This window comes from Morchella sextelata, assembly GCF_020137385.1.
Source record: "Morchella sextelata strain SCLS chromosome Unknown scls_5, whole genome shotgun sequence".
In the NCBI taxonomy this organism is placed as follows: Eukaryota; Fungi; Ascomycota; class Pezizomycetes; order Pezizales; family Morchellaceae; genus Morchella; species Morchella sextelata.
In genome coordinates, this window is record NW_025408620.1 from 48,468 (window position 1) to 64,753 (window position 16,286).

A 16,286-nucleotide genomic window follows, 5' to 3' on the forward strand; every position below is an offset into this window, starting at 1 on the left:
GTAGTCTCACGGGGCGGGGTTCTGTAACAAGGATGTAGGCAGGTACCGAGGCAAGAATCGACTCGGATACGTTCTAGGACGAGTACAGGGGACCGGGCTGAATACCGATCAAAACAGAATAGAATTTTACTAACAAACAGAATGAAGACGTTGCGTAAAGAAGAAAGAAGAAAAATACAAATATTAAGAACAAAGCCTCGAATATAAACCCCAAAGAATAACCCAATAACTAATCCTCACAACCACACCTAAAGAAATATCAAACAAATATAATAACGTCCCACAACCGATCCCGATCCTTCTCCCTACAACCTAACCCAAAGCGCCTAGCGCTTACTGTATCCTCCGAGCACCTTCCTAACATATCCAACCTAATCGAAGCCATTCTGATCCTTCATCTAACAATTCGATTCCGTAGCGTTCTCGTCGGCAGAGCAGGTGAGGGCGGTCGGGCCGTGATATAGGGCTGGGAATTATAGGGATGCAACATTATTGTTCCCTTGGTTTATGCACCATAACTCTATGAGTTTTCGAGATTAAGACAAGTCCTTTTCTTAGCATCTAGTTGGACAACCTTCCAAAATTACGAATTTAATTCTTGAAAACTGGTTGTGTTGTTGACTACCAGCTTTGGGTGCATAAAGGTGTAGTTGAGGTGTGGTGAGGTTGCAGTTACCCTACTGCCAAGCCTGTTCCACCCACGAAACCTGACTTGTCACCTTTTGTCACCTTTATGCGTGGGCGCACCACTTTTTATGACTTCCCTTGTTCTTTACTACTGCTGCAATACTCTTTGGTATGCTGTCAATGATTTTATATACATTTTCCCAATCTAGCCTTTCCCACTCTTCCCTAGATTGGGCTTCAATAACTTTTATGTTTTCATTAAGAGTAGCCTCTCTTCACTTTCCGGACTTGTCAAAAGGCATGGCTAGGGAATACTCGTAAGGCTGTATTGCGGGTGTGGGGATGTCAAGTTAGACGCACTCGTTGTCACGCTACTCATTGTTTCCTCACTTTTTTCCTGCGGGTGTACATACATGATCAACGGCTCAAAACCCCGCTTATACTCATTACATCCACCAATTCTTTATTCAACCACCACCGCCATCGCTGCCGCCGCCTCTTACCATCATAAACGGTTCTTCGACTAAGCGTTACACTAATTGTACTCGATTGAGAATGCCTCCACGACCTAGGCTTCGGGATAGGGCGCGGGCATTTGGGGCAAAACTCGGCATTGGTTCTCGCTCAAGGTCCATCAGCCCAGCTCCTCCGCCTCCTCCTTCTCTTCATCCTCTTCCTCCAGCCAGAGTCCAAGTACAGTCTTCATCTTCTCAAAGGTTTCCACCCGCGCGATACAAGGAGATCGCTTCATCTCTAAAAAGACTTAGCCAACTTCGCGAAACAATCTAGTCTATCCCTGGAACCCCACCTGCATCTACTTCAATTACAAGCCTGCCCCCAATACTTACAATAACGTCTCCATCATCTCCACCAAGTACACCCGCACCAACCTCATCTGTACAGTCACTACCTGTAGTGCTCGCCACCCCACAATTACAACCACAGCCACAACCACAACCAACATTACCACCGGAAAATCTTGCTTTCGTAGAGGCGTTGAAGAAGCATATAGACACCCTAAACCCCGAGAAGCGACTACAATTTAAAGCTGGCAGTACCACAATCACACCCGAAGGACTGATAGCCCAAACCAGAAAATACGATGAGATTCACAACCTCGCAAGTGGTTCTCGGCGGTGCGTATCACGGGTCGAATATTTCTTGAAAGCAGTGGATTCGTATTTAAAACCAGTGTCGATAATGGTTGGGCATAGCCCGGAGTTCTCATCGCTCGTTGTCGGAGCCGTAAAACTCACTATAGAGGTATGTGTTTCTGAATACTCTCACGTGCGCGCGCGTGCTCTATACTTACACTGCTGATATTTTCGCAAATCTATTGCAGCTTGGACTGAAATTTGCGGATTTTTTCAAAAGATTAGCGGAGATGATGGAATTCCTAGGCAATCATTTAGGGTATCTCTCCCAATATGCAGCAAACTTTAATCATTCTAAGAAAGTGCGAGGGGTATGCATTAGGATAAACTCGCGCCGAACAATAGGAGAAACAACTGATGTGCTGACTCCCTTAGGCTTTGGCTTCCGCTTATGGCGATTTGCTCAGCTTTTGTACGGGTGCACGGAATGTGTTTCTTGACAAGCAAGGAAATGAAAGTCGTAAGTAAAATTAGCCAAAAATATCAGAAATATTTACACCAACACCTTTAGAACCATCTAAAATGATTTTATAGAATCAGTGGCTGATAAATTTAGGTCGGACATCATTCCGGATTTTCTTGAGGAGCACATGGGAACCATTTGACGAGAACTTCAACACTCTGAACTCTAACTTCCGAAATCACGTTGATATCGTCATTCGGACAGCTGCTATAACGGAGCATGAGAGGCTACTCTCCAAGGAAATGTTGGAGGTGGAGGAGAAAGAAGGTGTGAATTAGTTAGGATTCCTTATTGCATAAGATCAGGTCTAACCCCATCCTTGGACGAACTAAGGCACAAATTGCTGGCCTGGCTCTCGGAGCTAGACTTTGACAAGGACCATGAGCGCATCTATAGCAGGAGGCACGGGGATACTGGGAATTGGCTCGTTGACTCCCCTGAGTTCAAAGATTGGGAAGATTCTAAAGAATCCTCTTTACTTTGGTGCTACGGAACTCGTGAGACACCTTCCCTCCATTCCCTTGCGCAAAATCCCGACGTCAGCCCACAAACTAACCTATACTAGCTGGCGTTGGAAAATCTGTTTTAGCGTTCATCCCCTTTTTTTTTACGTTGATATCTCTGATGTGTACTCTTCAAGCCGTTGGGCTGGACCCGAATGCCAACTGTTAGTCCTATATTAGAATGGCCTTTCGCCTTCTATACTTACTATAGATATATCTCTACCGGATGACATTTTGGTTCTATCCTGACACTTCAAGTGGTACGTATATAGAATGACAATAGTAACAATTTATAGGTCCCTAGTTCTAGAAACAATCTCGGCCAAATATTCGCTCAATAGTCGGATCGGCGTAGCATTCGTATACTTCAACTTTCAACACCAAGGGATTCAGAAATCAATCAGAGTGCTCTCCACAATGATCAAGCAACTCGCCCGCCAGAAGAAAGTACTACTAAAAGCGTTGAAAGAATTCTACAGGCAGTATTATGTACAGGCCAGTTTCCCAACGGAAGGGAAGCTCAAGGCGCAGCTCGAAGATCTCTCGGACAACTTTGATCAAGTTTTTCTTGTCATGGATGCGATGGATGAGTTTGAGGATCGGGAGGGCTTCCTACCAATCATCAGTGGATTTGCGCAACGCTCTTCTGCCAACGGTTCCGCCATATTCAAAATCTTTGTCACCAGCCGTAGAGAAAAGGACATCGAGAAAACCTTCACTTCACACAACTTCCCAACAATCCGAATCGAGGCAAAGAAGGTTGACGCTGATATTCAAAACTTCATTCAATACCAGTTGAAGAAAAGATCCGGAGACGTGATCATGGACCAGAACTTAAAAGCCAAGATCGCGCAGGCTCTTATCTCCAAGTCCAGTGGAATGTAAGTCGATCACTTCACTATTACAATTCAACAATGAGAGATGCAGAGTATCCGTGGTCCACGAGGCCGTACAAGTCGGCGGTACGATGGTAAAACCGAGGTGTCTCGAGGCGGCGAAGCAGGGGTATTTTCTTTCAATGTTGGCAGATAAGGTCCTATGACAGAGCTGCTGAGCATTGACCTTGCCCAGTATCTCAGCCCTGGTATCGGATCCACCGTTCAGTAGTAGTCCACACTCATTGAGCTTCACAAGATACAAGCTCCTGCCAGCATCGGGACACTGAAGAAAAGCTGGCTGCGGGCCTCGAGATACCCCAGCTCCATCGACCACACCGCAGACTAGGAATGGACTAGCACTGATCATAACATATAGGTTTCTATGGGTTCGATATCAGCTTGATTACATCTACGAGCAACCATCCGTCGAAGATATCAAAGAAATCTTGGATCCGTTGCCCCCTGATATGAACGCAACATACCTTCGAATTCTGGAGAAAATCGACAAACAGGTTCCTGCACGGCGGAATATTGCAAGGCAAACCCTAAAGTGGGTAGTCAATGCCGGAAGACCGCTTAAACTTAGGGAACTGGCCTTGGGAGTCTCTATTAAACCAAACTCCACAAGCCACAAGGATCTGAAAGATTATGAGCAAGAAGTAATTCTCGACATCTGTGGCAATCTACTAGCGGTGAACGATGGGATTGTGCGATCAGTTCATTACACAGTCCAAGAGTTTCTCACCGCCTCTGAAACGAATCGAATGGACGGTCCAGGGAACTCAGTTTTTTGTCAGTACCAAATTAACATTCATATGCATTCTGAGCTTGCTCAGACATGCCTCCAGTACTTGCTCTTTGAAGAGATAAGATCGCCTCAGTGGGTAGCAGGCGCCGAGAGTTCTGACGAACGATTTCCCTTTGGGTTATATGCAGCAGGATATTGGGATTATCATGTCCAAAGGATTCCGGACTCTACTTTACCAGACGACCTGGTCCGCAGTATTGACAAGTTCCTCGATTCCGATGGACAAACTCTTACGCTAGCTTTCCACATGCGTAATTGCGAATACAGGCCTTATGCGACAGTTGATGCGTTAAATTACTGCCTAGCCTTCAACCTACTCCACCTGTACCAGCTGTCGCATCGCTTGGATACATCAGCTGCTCGGGATGAATATCAAGATGCGCTGCATCACGCTGCTGGAGGCGGATCCACAGCTTCTATCGATATCCTTCTCGGGATGGGCTTTTCGGTTAATGGACGTACGCGTGACGAGTATCGGGAATGTCCACTCCAGTACGCGGCTGCGGCTGGACACACGGCAGCCGCTGAGCTGTTGCTGGACAGAGGTGCGCATGTCGACGCAACTACGAGAGATGGCTCTACTGCGTTGAAAGCCGCAGCATGGAGAGGTCATCAGAGCTTGGTGCAGATGCTCTTGAAGAGAGGCGCCGATGTCAACCGTGCGCGCGGACATAATTGCTGGGACGACGTCTACCCGGGCGGAAGTTACCAATGTTCCGCCCTGGCCGCGGCGGCCGAGGGGGGAGATCGAACCACAGTTCAAAAGCTCTTAGACAGCGGCGCCGATGTCAACCTCACTAGAGGAAAATACGGCACCGCCCTGACCGCGGCGGCCGCGACAGGAGAGGAAAGCATAGTTCAGATCCTCTTGGACAACGGTGCCGATGTCAACCTCACGGGCAAAAAGCATGCAAGTGCCCTAGAATTAGCAACCAGGTACGGGTACAAAGACATACTGCGGCTGCTTTTGGATAAAGGCGCTGTTCCAGCCGATACAGAAATAGTCGACGCGATCTAGCCTCCTTCCCGATCGGACACCTCATATTCTGTCCAGCCCTTCGTTGGTTCGATCAGGTGAGCCTCCACATTCTGCCTGGCACAGTGGCTTTCATTTTCTTATTTCCCCCATCTGGGCCAGACAGGTAGCTGAACCACGGGCTCACTGGTCATATGAACGTGGAATCCTTTGTTTGTGGTTTTTGGTTTCATCTCGTGGTCATATTTGGGGTTGTTACTTGAGCTTTGTGCAGTATACAAGGAATTTCTCAACGCTTTGTGTAGTATGTGTATACTGTGCTTCGTGGGAGCATACAGGACCTCCGTAGAAGTATGAGGAAGTGAGAGGAGCATATGACAGCGGTGAGAACACAGCCTAACCTAAGGCTTGCCATTATATTACGCCATCATATATACCATGAAGATATTAGGAAGGGAGGACTCTTCCTCCTGAGCGACACTTGAAGTCTTCTTCACAGTTATCGAGAGATTGGCTTGAGCCTCCCCGGAAACGGAAACACTGCCATCGACCCCGAATCTTTCGCCATCATAAACCATTTCTACCAGTAAGAAACATCCCTTATCCAAAATTACTATCGAACAGCACTGGACAGATATTATTTGAGTGATTCGCTATTGTAGACAATGAGTATAATGCATATACCGCCAGCTAGCTATGGCCGTAAGATCTATGAGTACATAACCTTTATCGTCTGTTGTCTCTGAGCTGCCTCACACGTATGATCACACCAATTGAAAATATCAGAGTACCCGTAAATATCTTGACAGACCCCACTCTAAAGTGGAGCCTACATGTAGCTTCTACATATCTATCGGTAGGTGCGGATAGGTCCAACTGAAATAACCCTAACCCCCAACGGTTCTAACCTAACCCTTAATCTGGTGACAACATAACACGCTCTCACTAAAACTTACTTACACTGTTTTTCCATTGACCTCCTCCCTAGAAACCCTTGTTTTGTGTTTCCGGCGAATATGACTTGTAAGCCCCTCCCCTTCTACACGGTCCATTTCCTGGATTTCTCATCACTTGTTTGATGGTAGACTAGATTGATTTGGCGTGGCTGTTTCTTTCATCCATCGAAAATGTCTAGATCCGTTTATCGAGGCCGACGCCTTACCTCTACCCATTCCTTTCTTTCTTGTTCTTTCCGGGTCCCACATCCCTTAATCTTTCTATCAACACACCTACTCAAAGGATGCGTTCCCGTGGACGTTCGCGTGGCCCGACGCGCATGGACTATACTTTTGGGGCATCCTACACAACATACGTTTGTAAATATCATTGCCGTACTCTTATGGTTGAGAAGCCCGATCTACTCCCGAAGCATCTTATTACCATTGCGGCTCGGGTATTCCGGCTAGACCACCATCCCCATGCGGTAATGTGAGTACAGTCCTCAGGTGTCTGGCCGTAGTATTATATATTAGACGACATGATCATATCTAATGGAGCGATATGTACTATATATACTACACGCCAGTTGCATTCCCGCAATTGGTGTATTATGATTACATGTATGCGCCGTCAGCTGCAGAGGGCTCACAGAACCCGGTAATTGGACTTTGTAAGTCTTATCCCCGAAAGGAGATCATTTTCGAGTGCTACAATTTAAATAAGGGCACCGCCGACTGCCGTGCATGCTCGGCACGTTAGAGCTGGTACAAATATTGCTGCGCAGTATGACTGAATGCGCAGTTGAACCTACCGTTTCTATCTCGAATCCTACCTTGAATAATTTGGAAGGATTTGAAATCATACACTAAAGGCAGGAAACATCGCGATAGAAGCACATACTATGCACCTGATGTCATTTCCGCACCGTAAAAGTGTTGAAGGTCCACCTCTTCAAATTTCATCATGCACGACAATGGTGAGACCAAGATATTCGGGGACATATGGCTGCGATATATATTAAGTTCTCTCTACACTTACAATGTCAACGACTAAAAGAACATATTTTAATCCTATGAAAACATTTGATCGGTCAAAGCATTGTCGTAAACCCACAAATTAATGTCTGTATCGAATCGCATACAATCGTTGTGGGGATAGAATATCTCAGAACTACATACCTATCTAATAAAATAAAATATCGACAGTTTTCATGCGCAGTTGTCGTCTTATAACCAGCACAATTGCAAGGTATGAGGCAAAGGTATGATCTTGGAACCGGCCACCCCACTCAGCCTATGGTCACTACCCTAAATTTCGCTCTAGGTCGCTCTCATCGTATCATTTCTTTAATTTGCGATGTAAGACTTAAAGACGGCGGGCCAACAGGTTCCACACCTAAACAGCCGCATGTATGTATGAATAAATGAATCATCAAATCAACAGGCCTTGCTCAATGTCTCACGAGTGATATCTCGTGCTCGAGTGACCGTTCATGATCAGCACGGCTCATCACCTACGCAAATCATTTCCTAGTTGGAATTGGACACCCAGCCACAATCCAACACATATACACCAAATACACCCATTGATATCAGCACTAATCACACACATCTGGTCTATGAACCCTAGATCGCGCAAGATCAACAATAAGCAATTCGGAAATATTCTTCGCAAAGGTTGCTCCACCTAGATCTCATATCTTAACGATCCTTACTTTGTACTTGTATTGATCAAGGAAGCTATCAGTGGAGGAAGAGAACGCTCTTGGCGCAAGATTTATGGCATACCCAAGATCTCAAAATCTCGATTAAGATTAAGTTATAATAATAAGCCTAGGACTTTTTTTTTTTCTTTTTTTTGTTTAATTCATTAATTGCATGCAACTAGTAGGCCTAGGACAAACATATATATATATATATATATACAATTGGAGGGTAATAAGATATATGGTGACTAGTTATCATGATCAGCCGACGTATATATCATTAGATCTCAGCTTTATTGAGGACATTATAATCAGAGGATCTTAGGAAGAACTCATGACCAAAATCCTCGGAAGAGAGAAATCGATATCATATCATTCTTTCTCTTGACTACCAAACCTTTGGACCTATATTGATAAACGTTTGGATTCACCCCCGTTATAGTTTCAGCCTCTCTTTACATTATCACATACCTGGTGGATAATGTGGCTAGACAGTAAGGGTAAATATCATAGATGCATGGTCCTCTTGATCAGACATGGTGCTGGACCTGAACGTAGCCGTGTCAGGCCCGATTTTAGCATAAATCCCCTCATCACTTTCTTCTATCCCCTCTTCTTGTTCATTTATCACCCATAAATAAATGCAAATTTTGATTTGGACTCTTCTAAACGTACTTTCTTCTAAATTCTCAACATCATCCGCTGAAAGACTTCCATCTACTATAAACAGTCGGATAGTTTGCAATACATTCTACACAACATCCAGACTTGAAACATCTCTTTCCAGAGGATAGCTATTCTGCGTGATCCCTTAAGTGGTAGACTTCCACGAACCCAGCTCATCGAGAGTAATCACCTTGGCATGGTTGTAGACAGTCTTTAGGAACGACAAAGAGTTGTAACTCCCCCCTGAAACGAAATCACCTGCCCATGTAACCCAGTAAGCCCAAGGAGCACCCCCGGACGTCATTAGATCCGGATCAGGGACCACTCCCACCTCCGCCAATGCAATGACCCTCGATCCTCCGGTCAGTGTCTTCAAGGCATTATACTGGCTCGATTGCGCTGAATGATCTCCAGCACTGGTGTAGATATCAACCGTCGCGATATCGCAATAACTGTTTCCCGGATACCAGTTTGAGTCGGCGGTGTTGCATACCCAGACCATGTTGTGAAGTCCGTGATAACTGACCAATCGTGTGTAGACCAAGTTCCACAGCGTCTTGAAGGCAGCAGATCCTTTTGCGCCCCACCAGAACCAGGCACCTTCTGGCTCGTGCAGAGGACGGAAGAGGATAGGTACGTTAGCATCGGAAAGCCGTTTAATCTGTACTGCAATGGCGTCAATGTCGCGGAGAAGGAGCTTGTAGTTTGTGCCGGAGGTTCCCTCGTTCAGCGCAGCAGCAACATCGAAGGTTGTGGAGTCGGTGTAGAACCCTCGCCACCATTCCTTTCCGGATGTATTGATAAGGCCCGTTGGGGCGTTCCAGTGCCACACAAAGGTGTTTATTCCACCACGAGCATCCCAAGCAATCGCATCTTCGACAGCGGTGGAGGTTGCTCCGTTCGCGACACGGGATGGGGAGTATTCGATAAAGTCGCTTCCAAGAATTGCAGGGGTCTTTCCAACGTTCTGAGTGACCCAGAGGAGAGAGGCGGGGTCTTGTTGACCAGAGAGATAGTAGGATCCGTATATCTTCTGCATGTACTTGAGGAGAGCTTTAGCGCCTGCTGTGGCTGAACCGTCGATGGGGGAGCTAGTGACAGTGCCAGTGCCGGTGCCGGTGCCGGTGCCAGAACCGGTGTAGGCAATGGTGAATTCGTCAACGTCGTAGTAGCCCCAGTTGCTCTTCAGACCAACACCGATGGACCCTAGAATGATAATTTATCATCAGTAAAGACAGAAATGGATATCACCACCTTGCACACAAAGGACCTATACATACCAGTTCCCAGGGTAACTGTCCCGGCAGATATAGTGCACCACCCCGTACACGCCGGAAGCGTCAGTTCGCCTGATGTTGCGCTGTTGACGAGAATAGTCGTCTTCTTCTCACCGTAGGGAGCGCTGTAACGAATTGTGAGACTGTAAGAGCCGGCTTGGGTGATCCATGGCCAAACGGTTACTGTATCGGTGTCCGCATCAAAGCCGGTAACGTAACCTGCCCCGTTGTAGCCTGAGGTTGTGGTGCTTGTGGTGACTCCAATAAGAGTTCCTGCTTCAGCTTGGAATGTTTGGGCGAGCGTAAGGCCGACCAGGCAAAGGGCGGCGGAGAGTGAGCGCAGCATGATTCAGATGATCAATGGTGGCGCTGGGTATACTCGGGGTTTTAGAGAAGATAGGGATCTATCACTAGAGGACTTGTTGATTTCTTTATATACGCCATCTTAAAAGAGTCAGATCATTATGACTTTGCAATTCATTGAATGTGTGTCTATAGCTAGAGTAGTAAAGATGAGTTTTCACAGTGAGCTCGGCTGGAGATTCGGTCCAGCTCTCCGTTTCTCGTGAGTACTGGAATAATGGATTATTGGGTTTCACCACAATCATTTTACTACATCCTACGACCGTTGACTGCAGAATAGAACCAGTATCACCGGCTGTTGGCCATATCGGTATTATTCCTTAGTGACAATACTGTTATATTGCGAGTACCATGGCAAGGATCAGATCATCCGGTTTATTGGTTAAACCCCACATATATGCATAATCCTAGCTATTCCTTTCATCCGATCAGGGCAACATGTAAACACCCATTACTATTCTCCGGATCGTCCATAAAATACTCCGAAAAATTACCCTAGAACTTCTCCGAAAAGTCGCATCAGTCTCGTGGGACTAGAGCGATCCCTTCGCCCGTGAAAGGAGTGCTAGTACCGCCTGCAGGGCATAACTATAATGAGCTTATCTCAGTTGAGAAATCCAAAGGTGGGTGAAGAAGCTTAACCAAGCGGGCCGCGATACCGAGAGGAATCTGGACACGGGTATGTCCGTTCTCTTGATCCTCGATGAATTCTATCAGTGTATGTGGAGGCCGGAGAAAAGGGGTAATATATTTAGATCTAGAAGTCACATTGCCTTCCAACTCCAGAGCTTAGCTAGCAATTGAAAATAAATTTGTACACCCTAGGCCTGTTCAGACATAAAAATTAGCTAGATACATGCAGTAACGTTCCCCATACCGAAGGGTTTCCCAATTCTCCCACCTTCAAGTATGCCAATCGCTCCATTAATTATTGGCCTATGACGAACGTACTAGGCTACGAGGAATAAAGTATTTGTTACTCTATATTTATATATTTCCTCAGTTATCTTCTTCGATTATCTGGTAAGCTACATTTTGTGAGTACTCGCAAACCCCTCTCCAAGCACACGATTCAGGGTAACTCAAATGTTGGTAATGGAAGAGCCCGTACCCATGGCTGCATCTGTACCTACCTAGAGTAGGTACATATTGAGCTTTTGCGTCTCCCGGGATGATCCTTGATTACCGGGCCATTGATCTATATCGCCATATTCGGATTCTTCCGTGAGCTTGTACGACAGGATCTGGATCCTAGGAGCCCATAATACTCTGCATAATATAAGGCCCTAGCTGGGGTGAGAACATCAAATGTGTTGCCAGTAGCACCACCCTATTCGAATATTTCAATTGATCAAGTATTAAGGTTAATTACATTCTGTTTATGTGTTACGCGCGCGCCGCGACTCGACACTATGAGTTTCAGCAGGAGAGTGGGGTTGTACTTGTAGCCAACCTAACGAGCTCATATATACATGTACGGATAGCGTGCATTCGCGCCATAGCATTATATTAGCTGCATGCGACATTGATTCTTGTACCTAGTATCAATGAAAAGAAATTCGGCTGGTCAGTCAGATCTGGCTCGAGATAGGATGCACCAATGGTCCAAGGCGCCGGCTAATCGATCCAACGACCACATCAGGGTAGTGTATATCTACATAAATAGGACCATGTCTTAGAAACATGTGGTGATAGCCATATTAGACTCATCTAGTGAGCAGCTTGCTGCTAGTAGGGGATGGGTACGAGACCAGGATACATGTAGACACAGAGGCTCTGCGGCGCGCTTGCTATCATAAAGAGTTTAGCCGCACCCTTGGCATTCACCGCGCATATATCGATCTTAAGCTTCATGATCAGAAGGACCAAATTCAGTGCAGCCAACTTTCAGCTGAGTCGATATATGCCTGTAACCACAGATTTTTCCTTATATTTTCCAACGTCTTCTCCCACACATAAATAATTATCGAGCCCAGTACGTTCTCCTTTTGGCCGTCATTTTTAATTCAAATGGCCTACGAGGCCCGCGATTAGGCATTAGTACGTGTAAATACATTATATTTTAGGGATTTTCACAAAACGTTACCCAGTACGGAGATTATAACGACAAAACCTTCCTAAATGAGCCACCCGGTCGCCTTCTAGAATTTAACCTACTAGGCCTGGTAGGCCATTCGAATTAAAAAGGTGACGGTGAAAGAGATACTGAAGTAACTTCGTAGGTTGATTCCTAGTTACTTGTATTGTTGATGAGAGAAGAGGAATTAGTCCTCTTCTCTCGAACTAAGTACAGGGTCTTCTTAATGACAGCTAGGCTAAAGTGTTCGTGACATGCAGTATCCTCAGTGCTATACCTAACCCTTAGGGTCATTATTATGCAATTACCACAGATACATAGTACTTATAGTAACATAACAGATCTACATGTAGATTACACACGCAAGCACAGCTAGCCCCAGTCCGTTCCTGTATACGTATATTCTATTATATGCTTCTGCATGTACTTTCAAACATCCCCTATGTATCTCGCTGATCCTATGAAACCTCTCGCAATAGAGCGTACATATTTACCAAGTGTCATTTCTGACAATTGACACTTTAAAATTGATACCTCCCCTCCACAGAGGCTAGCGGCACAAGGAAGGTACGATTGGGGTAACTCTAAAGATCTAATAATTCCTCACGCTACCTATCTGTGATATACGCTGATGGGATATGCTGTATTTTGTATCCTTTTGACGCATTTCACAGCCTGGCAAGCAACCCCGTCCAAAATTGACACTTTCGGATGTCGCTTTGGACAGACAACCACTTACCCATTGTAAGGACAACCTCCCCTCAATGGTATACGTAATTATGGTCTTGGAAAGCATATAACTACATCTCTCCCGAGTCCCCCACGATGTAGGCCGTACACCCTATACCATTACCGTAATTTCAATTTTATACGCCCATTGATTTTTCTCACAATAATTACTACTTTCATGATGAGCAGCGTGCTCTTACATGGGGACTCTTTGTTCTTTTATCTATATTATTCCTATACAATTCCTTAATGAGCGAGCACCTATAGCTACCGAATTCCCGCTGGTAGATTTTATGAAATAAATGATCATGCATGCGACATACATATTCTCGCTTGCACAACCGAGAACAATTGAAACAATTGTAAGGATATTCATCTAGGTTTACGTTATTAACAAAAGAGACGAAAACGTGTGTGAAATCAATTCTGATCACGAACAAGAGAATTTCTTCCACGAAAGGAGGAGCACCGGATCCCTCGACACCGATCGCGAACAGAGCTTTATGATCCTCAAGGCGCAACTAACCCTCAGTGCTACTGATCTACAATGATTCCAAAACATCCACAAAAAAAAGAAACCCTAACCCAGCAGCTATTGCGGTCAACGCGCTCAGGCTCCAACCGGCCTACGCACGTGACCGAGTGATATTGAATGATCGTCACGATGGCCAGCGCTTAAGACTCGAAGGTAACATCTAAGACTTTCGAGACCGTCGCCAATGATCTCCCCCGATTCCCGAACCTTTCTCCTTCTCGCATGGGATCGATGCATGCAGACGCGAGGATCCTGGCACGAGCGGAAGTATCTCCACCATAATGATGACGTCATATATTCTGGAGATCCCAATTCGATGACGCCAAATATTGCTACTGCACTGTTGCAGTCGAGTATTGCAGTATAGCTTGAAAATACATAAGCTTGGTAGTGTTTCTGTCTCTTCGCATATTAGCATATCACATATATCTAATCCACCGCAATTAACATCATGACTTCTTTATTTTCCTCTTCTTCCTGGGCCTTATCCAAGATCCCAGATCTCTCCCGCAAGGTCTTCCTCGTCACTGGAGGGAGCGCCGGAATCGGTTTTGGAATCGTAACACAGCTGCTCAAGAACAATCCCGCCAAAATTCTCATCCTCTCGGAAAAAGAGCACCATGCAGACCTCGCCATAGATGAGCTTCAGAGATACGGGGATGCGAGCAGAGTCGAATGGGTCAAATGCAATCTTCAGGATCTTAAAGAGGTTGATAGAGTGGCAAAGGGTCTGAAGGAGAAGGAGAAGAGACTGGATTGTTTGGTTTCAAACGCTGGGATCGGTGTCGGAGTTTACAACCTGAGTAGAGACGGCATCGGTATCACTACCCTGACTCCCTGTTACCTTAGTACTCTGCTAATCGATTCGTCCTACGGGCAGATACCCATTTCCAAGTCAACCTTCTTTCCCAGATGCACCTTATCCTTACGCTTCTCCCCAACCTCATCGAAACAGCCAAAGAGAACGCAGAAGCCCGTATTGTGCTTCAATCTTCGGACCTTCATCGCATGGCCCCGTCATCCGTCAAGTTCGCGAGCCTTGACGAAATCAACACTGATATTGGACCCGCGTACCTTTACAACCGAAGCAAACTAGCCCAGATCCTATTCGTTAGAGCCCTTGTTAGAAGACTGCAGGATGGAAGCCTTGGCACTGGCCAAACATCCAATGTCTACGTCAATGCTACCCATCCGGGAGCTGTGAGCACCAAGCAACAGGAGCAGGCTGAGGAAGCATACGGCGTTGCTGGAAAGATTGCCGTCGCAGCCACCAGGCCATTCATGAAGGATCCAATTACTGATGGTCCGCTGCCGGCACTTTTTGCTGCGACATCGCCGGATGTTCCGAAGGAGAATATCAATGGACAATACGTTTGTTTCCCTTATCTTCCCACTTCTGCATATATTGAGACTAACTCTTTTTTTTTTTTTTTTTTTTTTGGATAGATTGTTCCTCCTGGAAAGGTGACGGACCCTTCGAGCCAGGCCCAGGATGATGAGATGGGAGAGAGGCTTTGGTCTTTGAGCGAGCAACTGTTGAAGGAAAAGCTGCAGTAGGCTCCGGGAAATTTCATATTTCTTTCATACACGATATATTCCTCATGATCCACATACACAACCAATGGATATATATATATATATATAGGTAACACATAATGTAAAATTAAGAAACATATACAAAGTACTTAACCTTGACACTTCTTGATTCGGTAGCTTGGAGCAAGCAGAGAAGTCCTCTTCAAAATTTAATTTCACCCATTAGACATAACGTAAGGCACCATTATATATCTAAATTCAACCTAGCTACACGAACCTTTCAGCGGGAATATTGAATATTCCTCAGCGAACCAGCTTCAGCCCATGATACCCCTTGCTAGGCAGGTCTAAATGGCCAAAAAAACTAGACCATGGTTACCTTATATTACAATTGTCTATAGAAACACCTTTTTGGATGCTTTACAATGCTCCAACCGCTTAACCCCCACTATATCAGCATTCCTCAAGTATTTTGCAGTTTGAAATCTCGATGAATACAAAACGAGCCGGCGTTTCGAGACTTTATCCAGAGACTTTACATCGAGACAAGCCAAGAGATAGAGAGACAGCCAAGATGCGAGGCTAGGAAAACCTCCTCCTCCTAATCTCGAGATCCATCACAAGACGTCTCAAGTACACGTATAGCGCATCTTGCGCCCTTCGTTAGGACTCTCTTCAGGGTTAGGGTTGATATCATCTAAAATCGACTTGTTCGAAATAGTTCGAGCATAGTCTTCTTTCGTCTCGGAATATTAAGGGTCAGTCTTGCCAAAGACTCGAGACTTTAAATAATATGGAGGGCTATGGTTATTAATTCCGGGATTGCGCAATCTTATTGTCGAAATGAATGAAATAAAGATCGATGATTTTTTTCCTTAAAAAGAAAGTCTCGAGACCTTTGTAAAATTGCCTCGAGATCTTGCATATTCAACTTTACCTGGTCTCGTTTTATGTTGTTCAAACTCCCGTGACGAAGTCTCGCCAGGTTTTGTCTTAAGCCAATCACTCGCTACCATACACCTACTGACATTCGATACTACCGTCTCGATT

The 16,286-nt window shown here is 45.4% G+C and overlaps 3 protein-coding genes across 3 annotated transcripts; 2 read left to right on the top strand and 1 right to left on the bottom strand.

The window, feature by feature from the left end:
• Positions 1-1,182: 1,182 nt before the first annotated feature.
• Positions 1,183-5,451, top strand: H6S33_010546 (uncharacterized protein; the record flags this gene model as incomplete). Its single annotated transcript, XM_044842056.1, has 9 exons — positions 1,183-1,256; positions 1,310-1,343; positions 1,417-1,890; positions 1,970-2,092; positions 2,157-2,241; positions 2,338-2,511; positions 2,550-2,741; positions 3,052-3,628; positions 4,002-5,451. The coding sequence occupies 9 exons, from the start codon at positions 1,183-1,185 to the stop codon at positions 5,449-5,451; spliced, it is 3,183 nt and encodes a 1,060-aa protein (XP_044696476.1).
• A 3,413-nt stretch (positions 5,452-8,864) lies between these two features.
• On the bottom strand, positions 8,865-10,342 carry H6S33_010547 (uncharacterized protein; the record flags this gene model as incomplete). The annotated part of the gene is made up of 2 exons (XM_044842067.1): positions 8,865-9,925; positions 10,000-10,342. 2 exons carry the CDS (start codon positions 10,340-10,342, stop codon positions 8,865-8,867), a joined length of 1,404 nt encoding a protein of 467 aa, XP_044696477.1.
• Positions 10,343-14,151: 3,809 nt separating this feature from the next.
• On the top strand, positions 14,152-15,257 carry H6S33_010548 (uncharacterized protein; the record flags this gene model as incomplete). The annotated part of the gene is made up of 3 exons (XM_044842079.1): positions 14,152-14,518; positions 14,581-15,071; positions 15,147-15,257. 3 exons carry the CDS (start codon positions 14,152-14,154, stop codon positions 15,255-15,257), a joined length of 969 nt encoding a protein of 322 aa, XP_044696478.1.
• Positions 15,258-16,286: the final 1,029 nt, after the last annotated feature.